This window comes from Idiotropiscis lumnitzeri, chromosome 12, assembly GCF_059441095.1.
Source record: "Idiotropiscis lumnitzeri isolate Australia: NSW breed Sydney's pygmy pipehorse chromosome 12, RoL_Ilum_1.0, whole genome shotgun sequence".
Taxonomy (NCBI): Eukaryota; Metazoa; Chordata; class Actinopteri; order Syngnathiformes; family Syngnathidae; genus Idiotropiscis; species Idiotropiscis lumnitzeri.
The window spans coordinates 14434427-14444214 of record NC_142402.1 but is presented as its reverse complement, the minus strand read 5'-3'; the positions used below and the strand labels follow the sequence as shown (position 1 = coordinate 14444214).

General features: G+C 42.5%; 1 protein-coding gene across 3 annotated transcripts in view; it reads right to left on the bottom strand.

Annotated features, from left to right (window-relative positions):
• Positions 1 to 1607: 1607 nt before the first annotated feature.
• Positions 1608 to 9788, bottom strand: part of gpc5c (glypican 5c) — a 99566-nt gene continuing 91385 nt past the window's right edge. For all 3 annotated transcript variants that reach the window (XM_088310258.1, XM_088310256.1, XM_088310257.1), the window contains one exon: positions 1608 to 3809. In XM_088310258.1, the coding sequence (XP_088166384.1) occupies positions 3628 to 3809 (182 nt within the window). In that variant the 3' untranslated portion in view covers positions 1608 to 3627. The remainder of the gene's footprint in view (positions 3810 to 9788) is intronic.

Here is a 9788-nt window from a genome sequence, read left to right as displayed (position 1 = left end):
AATCTTTTTCATGTTTGGAGCCCATTGTGCCCCGCCTACAGCATTAGCCGTGTTTACATGGAGACTTTTTTGTCATTCTGATTGAAATCATTCCTAACACCTGTTTACATGTGTTGAGATATTTTGCGATCCGCCGTTTACATGCTCCACTCTGTTAATCAGATCAGCCGTGTGACAAGTGGACATCGATATCAACTTCACGTGTTTTATCTAGATCCAGTCTATGCGTCTATTAAGCACAGTATTCGTGATTGTTTTACCACTTCTATTAACGATTCTAAAAACGACTTAAAAACAAATTCCCCTGTTGCAGACAAGCTCTGATAAGAAGCGGCCATTTTTAAGTGCGTATACCGTGACGCCACTACGCAATAACGTCAAAACGGAGCATGCGCAGACCGGACGCAGCCTGGCTATTCCGATTGAATTTTTTTTACATGGCGTTTGTTTGGATTAGCAGGAATATCCCACCCCTGTGAATCAGAATATAATTGAGGTGTTTAAATGGAGCATTTTCATTCAGTTTAGATCCTTTTATAATCGGAATACATGGCTCCATGTAAACCCAATTTCTATTGATATTGATCATGTGAATATTGCTATATTGATATTGAATTATTGTCCCAACAATTACTTAACTTATAATTTATAATACATGCTCAATTTGTCTCTTTGTTGCTTATCATAACCAACTGTACATGAAGCGCAAAGTGTTTTCCATATATAGTCAATGTGCTGCACTCAATTAATTTATTAACCCCCGTGAACAGACACACGGGAGACAGGCGGGGGAAATTTCTGTCAATTGTCGGCGTAACGGGCACGTGTCAATGCTTGACCCCGTTAGTGATGATCACACTGACGGACGGAAATCCACCACCATGCGTCATTTTTTTCTCTGTTTGTCTTCAATCGTCAGCAAACCGGAAGTCTGTCAGTGATGGACTGACTTCCCTTCCGTCAGCATTGACGGAATTCCCACCTCTGGTTTGTTCACCTGACTGGAACCACTGAGCAATGGCATGCTTGCAACCCACACTGACCACATACTGTAAATAGTACTCTTTTTGGACAGTGAAAAAGTATCAACCACACAGGTAGGTTCTTGGAGTTGTAAACTGGGTTAAATCGCCCGTGTTCAGTTTTAAGATGGCTTCCTCTCTCAATTCATTATTTCTCACTCTCTCTGCAGTCTTGACATCATTATCCCCAAAAGAATGTCCTTTCTCCTTGACATGCAAATGAACCACTTTGTCCTAATTCAAAGTGGTGCCAGAAACTAGCAAAGCTCGGTGCATTCCATGCTGCTCCACTAGATTTCATGTTTGCTCCACTCTATCTTATCCTTGTGTTTTGACATACAAATATTTTGCTCGTGTATATAGTTGTCTTCCGCTGTGGACTTTCTCACAGCGGATTCGACAAAGTTACGCTGTTGACTTGTTCTGTTCTCAAAGGATCCAAACTTGCCTGCTTGTTTTTTTGTTTTGTTTTTCTCTACAGCGAGTGGAGTATTCTCCAAAGTGGAGACCATCCAAAAGAGCATAGCAAATGAATTAGCTCTTTAAAAAAAAAAAACGCAATAAGAAGTCACAAAACAAGATGAGTTACTTAAATATGTACATTTATACACATGCGACAATAAATGGCGGTGAGTGATCTGTGGCAGATGGGAAAAGAAATAAACACAGATGAACAGGCAGAATTTAACACATTTTCCACTGCCAAATGACCATATAGATTTCATGCTCTTGGTGCGTCATTGAACGCATCTTACAGAATGTATTTGCATAGACACAAAACAAATGACGATATATCCATTTCCCTGTATTATGGAGAGCTGAATCATATGGAACAGCTGAAACGTACATGTGCATCTTTTAGGCATCGCCAGCTTTTAATACTGTATCGGCGTCGTCGTCGCGCTGACCATACATTCGTTTACATCACACATGCTTCGCCTTCCAACGACAGACACAAGAAGGCAAGCAGGATGGAGAGCAGCTTGCTTGTTCAGCTTCTTCTGCACGGAGACAAATACGGATTTACTTGTAATCTATTGGATTTGTGAGGAACGTTTGGCATTAGGTTGGGTGGGGGGGGGCATTACTCTTATCGTGACTGTTGGAAAGAATAACATTTCAAGCATTAGAACGGAACACACAATGAAATCATTAGGAAGAGCTAGCACAATGGCTACCACCACTGTGCTGATTCTGGCAATAGAAGCACTAAGCATGTAAAAATGTATTGGAACACTTTTCGGTTGGATGTGGACGACATGGTTCACGATGATCGGATTTTTTTTTTTCCCCGCCAATTGACACAACTCAGATTTGTGTCATGGCAGTAGAAACGCAAGGAATCTTCTCATCAGCACCACCCCCTGTGGCAGGTCGTCAAGGGTTTTTTTTCATGCCATGACAACGAGGCACTCTAAAGCATCTATGTCCGCCTAAGCCTTCTGTTCCCATCCTGGCTGTCACACACACTCTCCCCCACCTCCACCTCACTCCTTTTGCTTTTTCTCTGTGATGTACGCAAACTCATGTCCAACAACGAGGCGCTCTAAAGCAACGACGCCAGCTGTGTCTGTCATGTGTGACTTTTTTTTTTTCCAACAGTCTTTGCAAACTTTTTTTTTTTTTTTTTAGCAATTCCCTTCATGTATTCAGAAATCCACTTTCCAGGGTCTTTAAGTATTTCCAGTCATAAATTGAGGACAAATCATTTGAAAAAAGTTGTTGACACTGCTCATATTAACATTTTGGACTTCATGCATTTCCACAAGGCAACACACAAAAGAAGATGCACGCTAAACATTCCTAAAATCAAATGACATACTGGCTTACGGTTCTACCCTCTTTAAGTCGCTGCTTTCTGTTTTGCATAGAAATCACATCCCTGTATATTCGAAGCAGATGAGCACAATCCATTTAAACAGCTCATAAAGCTCCATCAGGCACTAAGAGCTTTACGCTGACTCGGAACCTCGTACACTCTGTCAGATCATTCCACCTATATACAGTTACTTACTATAAACACCTACTTGCATGTGTGCGAGGGCGCTCACCTGCGCACGCGGTACATTCTAATCCGAGCCAAGATACACAGTCGTTAGAGGATATCAAATCTGCTGTTCTGGGTCAGACGCCTGGAACTGATTTATCAATCTCGCATGCATTCCATAATCCCCACACAGGAAATATGTTTTCAAATGAATTCTTCTGCGGGGGAAGAAGATGATGCAGTGGTTTGCGATTGCAAAATGAAAGGTAGAAAACAACAACAAAAAAAAGTGTATGCCTTCGTATACAGTCCTCACTAAAAGGCCGTGGGTGTGTCTTTAAGAGTGAACTGCGCAGGGCTGTGCCGGTGTCTCGACCATTTCAGAGCCCAGAGGAAGCAGTGGGGATTTTGTTCCGGGACGTGTGTGTTCACGGGATCGGCTTTAGCTCCACAACAAGACGGTCTCGCGGGGGAGAATCGCCGTCTACAGTTGTTCCCCCCCCCCCCCCCCCCGACCCCCTCGTCATCCAACAAAATGGAGGAGTTGAAAAGTGATGTGTGTGTTGGATGTTAAAGTCAATCTGCAGTTTTTTTTTTTGTAGACGAGTTCCATCGACATCAGAATAGGGTCCAATGTGAGCAAAGTGCGGCGATGAGCAGTGTGAGGCCGCAGGATCCTGGCCAGCTGCTCGACGGGGAGCCTCCTATCACTCGTACCGAGGGGGGCTTGGCTGGGTTCTTCTTAGGAATATCCAATCCAGGCACGATGGATCCAACTTCACTGGAGCCTTGTGTGTGTACTATAGGATTAAAAAAAAACAAAAAAAACGAGAGATTATTCATAGGGAAAGAGCAGTTGGGCATTAGGACGAGGAATGAGCAAGTACAGACACCAGGTATTGTTATCGGGCCGAAATTGAATTTTTTTGGTATTGGGTACTCTTGGAGGCTACCGATACCAGCCACTGTTACTTCAGGCAAAGAAAATCTGACATTGCTAAAAACAAGCAATGACTGGATAAAAGATCACGGGCCAACTGTTAAAAGAATGTAATCTGCCACTGTTGGAAAATTAGGTCCAGTTTTCAGCTGATCCCAGTCAATGCGAATAAAACAAATCTCTTAGGATGGATGCATTTGAGGAGTTCATCGACTGCGACCTCACAAGGCCTCACGAGGTGGAGTCACGAGAATACAGCTGTGACATCTTGCCAAGTTGCTATGCCTGTGAATGGTCTGACCTTGAAGAGACAGCAGCAACAAACATTTGGCTATCACACCAAATGCAGATTTTTTTTTTTTCCCCCAACATCTCCACACCTCTGTTGCGCATGTGTGATAAGGGCTCGGCCGTCTCAAAAGAGAGTGAATTGTTTCCAGCATACGTTGTTTTTATTGTCCCGCTTGACAATAGACAAAGACACCGTTCATCCCCAATCTGATTGCGCTTATTGTTTTCCGTGAAACTGGGCTGCATCTCATCAGGATGGAGAAGAATAGAAAAGTTGAAATATGCTAACAACAAAATGCTAAATCGCCGCGTGTTAACCAGCTGGCTAATTACGGAGACAATTTCTGCCAGAACAAGCAATTACCTTGCAGACAATAACCCTGCCAGCTAGTTGAAGTGTTCATTTCCGAGTAGCAAAGCTTTGTCAACTTGGATATAAACGGGGCGGCTCAGTGATAGAGCCGTCGCCTCCCGACCCTCACGTTGTGGGTTGGATTCCCCGGCCCTTGTGATCATGTCAAAGTGTCTTCAATTATTTAACTTCTTATGTGTGTGTGTGCCACATTCACACCAAAGACAAGATCCCGATTCCCGCAGTTGTGATTCTCCTTCGACTGCTCAAGGTAACCAAACTGAACCTAATTATAACGCTTTTATTACCGTTTAATGTCATGAGTGATTAAACTAGATGGATGATCAATTAAGTTAACACCAGCATGAATGTAAAATTAAGTGTCGTACCTGGACAATTAAGTCCCTCAAAATATGCAAAGGTGCAAAGACAAACATCAGGAGGCCAGGTGGAAAATGGAATGTGATGTTGGCGTAATGACACAATGTTAGCAGATTGATGCACGCTTCAGGGAGCTGGCTCATATGATAATGATGAAAATACAGGGTGGGAAAGGATGGAAAAGCAGAAGGCAGGCGGCAGACGCAGATGATGTAGCTGGTTGGAAGAGGAAAAACAGTACGTTTGGCTCGGTAGCACAAGATTGAATATCCATCATCAAGGCAGATGGAATCGATCAATTCGAGGGTATGCGGTGGCACCCGTACATGCTTTTGAAATTTTGCATAATTTGCAGACTTGATGTGTTTGAGAAGGAATGAGGAGGGCTCGGTACTCAGTTGCTGAACTATGAATGAAGTACCCGATGGATGGAGGGGCGAAAAGATGACGATGTGACAACGTGCAATGTGTAGGATGTCGTGTTGGCAATTTCTTTGAGATAAATTATTAGGTGATTTTTTTTATTAATTCACCTGTCGTTCAAACTCCTCCTCTCTGTAACTTAGTGCATTTCTGTTTGATGAAAACGCAATACATCAATAAAAAAAAAACGTTGGTTAGGTTTTACGTGGCGGAAATGCATGTTTGATAGCAGAACGATTACTGAGTATAACAAAAACAACAACATTTTTTTGGAAAAATTAGTTGGCAATTAGCTGGCAATTTTTGAAAATGTACCGGTGAGCAAGCTGTTCTAAATATTGGCCCCACGCAGTTTTCTAGACTCAGAGCTCAAGCGGTGTCCTTTGTGTGCTTTTTTTTTTTTTTTTTTTTTCCAAAATAAGACATTTGCAAATGTTTGCTTTCAATTTTTTGGGCCAATTTTCTGACATATTAGAGACCAAACGAGGAACTGAATCATAATTAATTTGACATGATGTTCGGTTATAGAATAAAGCAGGCGTGGGCAAAATACGGCCCAGGGGCCATATGCGGCCCGTTAAACGTTTTAATCCGGCCCGCCGAACTTGAAAAAAAGAAATGAATAAACCTTGTTAATGTTTTATTTTCTAAATACTGTGGTGTGCCCAAGACATATATTTAGTTCTAATGCTTTTGTTCACTTTCATTTAAAATTAAATGTAGTTTTTTTTCTCAGATGAGGTGAGGTTACCAAAACACTCCATCCATCTGCTCCTGGTCCGGCCCCTCTGTCAAACTTTAGAACCCATTGAGGCCCGCCACTCAAAAAGTTTGCCCACCCCTGGAATAAAGGGATAGAAATTAAATCATATATTGTTTACCCGCTTCATTGATTAATCGACAAGGTAATCGACAGAGAATAATTCATCATTAAAATGATCATTAGTCGCAGCCCTCGTGCACAATGAGCCACATTTTGTCCTATGGCCACATGGACGAGGTGTTGCTTGGGATTTTTGGAGACTTTATTTCCCATTGGCCAAAGAGCAACAACAGCTGCTTGGACCACGCTTGGTCACAGCACTCAGGACGAGCTGTTCCTCAGGCTTGAGCCAAGAGAGGAAGGATGGATGGGGAGGAAAAAGGAGGGCGAGGAAGGGGGTCGAAAGGTGAGTTTGATAGACAACACAAAGATGCCTCCCAAGAAATTCTGGGGGGTAAAAAAATTGCGAGATAACCCAGAGAGACACCACATTTTTCTCCTGCTCTCCACTTTTTCTCTTCTCTTTTATCCTCCATCTGATGCTGAAGTTTCGTCTCGTTGTATTCTAAAGTTATTCATGAACAAAACTGGGGCTAATGTGCATGCGTAATATTCGCTCTTCTATTTATGTGTGTGGCGTGAGCCTTTCGGGGTTGCTGGTTGAACAATAGCTGAGGAATGGCACTCGCACGCCACAGCTTAGCAAAGTGCAGCTGTTCCAAACACTCGCTGCCGTAAAAACACAAATAGCAGAATCAGCAAAAGGTATTTCTTTTGTCTGCGTCACTGATTTGCACTTCAAACTTGTTCGGGTTGTTTTCACTTCCAACTCGAATTTTACTTCTTAAACGTGCACAGCTCCCTTAAGCCCAATGCTAAACATTTGCTTTATTCCTTGAAATTTCGCCGAAATCTGAGACTTGCCCACATTTTAGTTATCAACAACCCAGCTCAGAGGAAACAGAACCTATTCGAGAGGGGTCATTTTTTTAGAACATGGCGTTTTACAAGGTGACATGCGTACACACGTTTCACTCCGCCATCAATGGATTTTATTGCACGTGTGACAGGTTTCATCCCGGCGTCTGCTGCATACTATCATCAAGACCGAAATAAGGTTGGAGCTTTGATTGATAGCACATTGTGGGAATGTGCTGGATGACAATAACTTTGCTCCACCTCCCTCATTCTCCACATATTCTGCTCTCTCGCCTCACTCCCCCTGACTGACCTTGAAGGTCTTCTCCCTCTCTGATGGCTTTGATGGGAAACGGATGCAAGTGAGGGGGACGGGGGGGGGCAAAGGAGTTGGTGCTTCTTGGTCTTCAACAAGGTCACTGCATCAGCCTGATGGCACCGTTTCATCAAGATGGAAGATTTTTGACATGGGGTGTCATTTGAAAAGACGTATTCATGAAATTGTGCTGGAAGAGAACCTCAAAACTTCAACTCTTTCTGAGTGTCACTTTGCGCAGTGAATCCTTATTTGGTGCGCAACTAAATTTATGCGGGAGCGTCACTCAGACTGTGAATTTACTTGCTACTATCTCATCTGCTCAACCGTTGCAACGTGTGACCTTTGAGAAATGTTTGCTTGTGTGACCAACAGTCTCGCTGTTTCACAGCTGAGGGGGGGGGGGGGGGGGGGGAGAGGCAGAGTGGTGTAATGTTTCTCACCTCCTTTTAAGTGTATGCAGGTCTTAAAGTTTTAGCATCTGGCCGCGACTTGGCAATTTAGAACTAAATGTCAAGGGAGGCGATTTTGACTGAAGCACTTTGCACATCCTGGAACGAAGGCAGACCATCAATGTCAACGTCGAAGCTCCCTTACTCAACAAGACAGACAATTTGTTTCTTTTTCTCAAGACTATTTTTAGGATTAACTGACAATGGGGAAATCGATAATAATCGTGTTTCTTGTGAGAATGTGTGAATAGTGGACTGAGAATGAGCACCAAGTCCGGAATGTACTTCCAAATTAGTATTCATTTAACTTCCTGCCCCAAAATGAACGGCAAGAAAAAAAAACTTGAGTGCTTTTGACAAAAAAAAATTTTTTTTTTTTTAAAAAAGCACTTTAAGACTCGCGCCGCTGTATACAAAGTTCTGTACATGGTGCCAAAGAAAGTCATACAAAAACAAACAAAGACAGTGAAAAGCGCAAAAAGAGTAAAACCAAAAATCTAGTCTCATGCTGAGTCAAACGACAAAGAATAAAAATGAGTTTTACGATTAATTTTAAAGATGGGAAGTCCCCTCGACTTGCCAAACATTTAGCGGGACGTCATTCCAAAGAGGGATCGGCAGTTAGACATGGCTCCATCCCCTCTGAGCATTCTCTTCGTGCTCTGTACACCGGGCAGGTGCGTACGGGTGGAGGAGGGGTAAGGTGGGGCGAGACCATTTAAAGATGTGAAAACAAAAAATAGAACTCTGAAATGTAGAGGGAGCCAATGAAGGAACACCTGAGTAGTAGTTAGGTGCTCCTCTTAGTACCAGTCAAGAGGCAAGCAGCAGCATTTTGGACCAACTGGAGACGCTTGATGGAGGATTGGCCAACTTCAAAATAAAATGCATTACACAAGTAGGCAGGATGGGAAATTCAAGAAATTCAGCGCATCCAGATCTCCTCCAGACAATAAAAATGGACACAAATATTGTCAACTTTCCCGCATCAAAATGCAACACAATTTAGATATGTGAAGGTAGTTCACACTAATAAATAAATCCCCACTTTCTAATTTCGGTTCTCCTGCGCAAACGGTGGAAACTAATTTTGCAACTCAATGCGTTTTACCCACCACTTTATGGACCTGAAAAATATTTCCAACATTTTCCGTTAATTTTTCCGACAGTCGACGTGTTTGATATGTTCATTTTCTCACTGTTGTGACTTGAGCAGGAAATAACCGGAAATTAATTTGCAGGCAAGATTACACGCACGTCACAGACCTGGCACTGTGTTGTGAACTAGATTAATAAAGACAAAAAGGGAATGTTTTTAATATTAACCCCCCCGCCCCCACCACCACTTTTGATCCATCCAGACCAGCTATGCATTTTTGCCAATAACACCAAAATATAAGAACACAGCCACACTGGGACCTAAATAATGAGTAAAGACCACCTGATGTGCCTACTTTGCAATTGCATGAGTAATGTCTGAACTTTTATTCAGAAGGCTCTTGGTTTCCATCAAAAATATATTCAGTGAAAGGTAACGAAAACACTTTCCAACATTTCAGCTTGATGTCAACATTATTTTCATTAAAGAGCATTGACGGCCAGCTGGACATGCACAGACAGGGAACTATTACCTAACTCCAAGCTGTTGGGAACCAAAAAAAAAAAAAAAAAAGAAAAAAAAAAAGGAAAGTGCTCTTGGGAGAAGCAGATCACTGCTTGCTAACTGTAGTTCTGAAAAGAAAAAAAAACAAATGTTTTGGCTCACAACCATGCATACATGTCACTTTTAATTTGTTTATCTAATCCACAAAGCCTACACAAAGCGACAAAAGTTAAAGGATAGATGAGGAGAGGATGCTTACACTGTTCATTCGGGGGCCATCCATCTCTTTGCTCACTTTCTATGAGGTGGCACGCCAACTAAATGCTGCCTTGCATTTTCC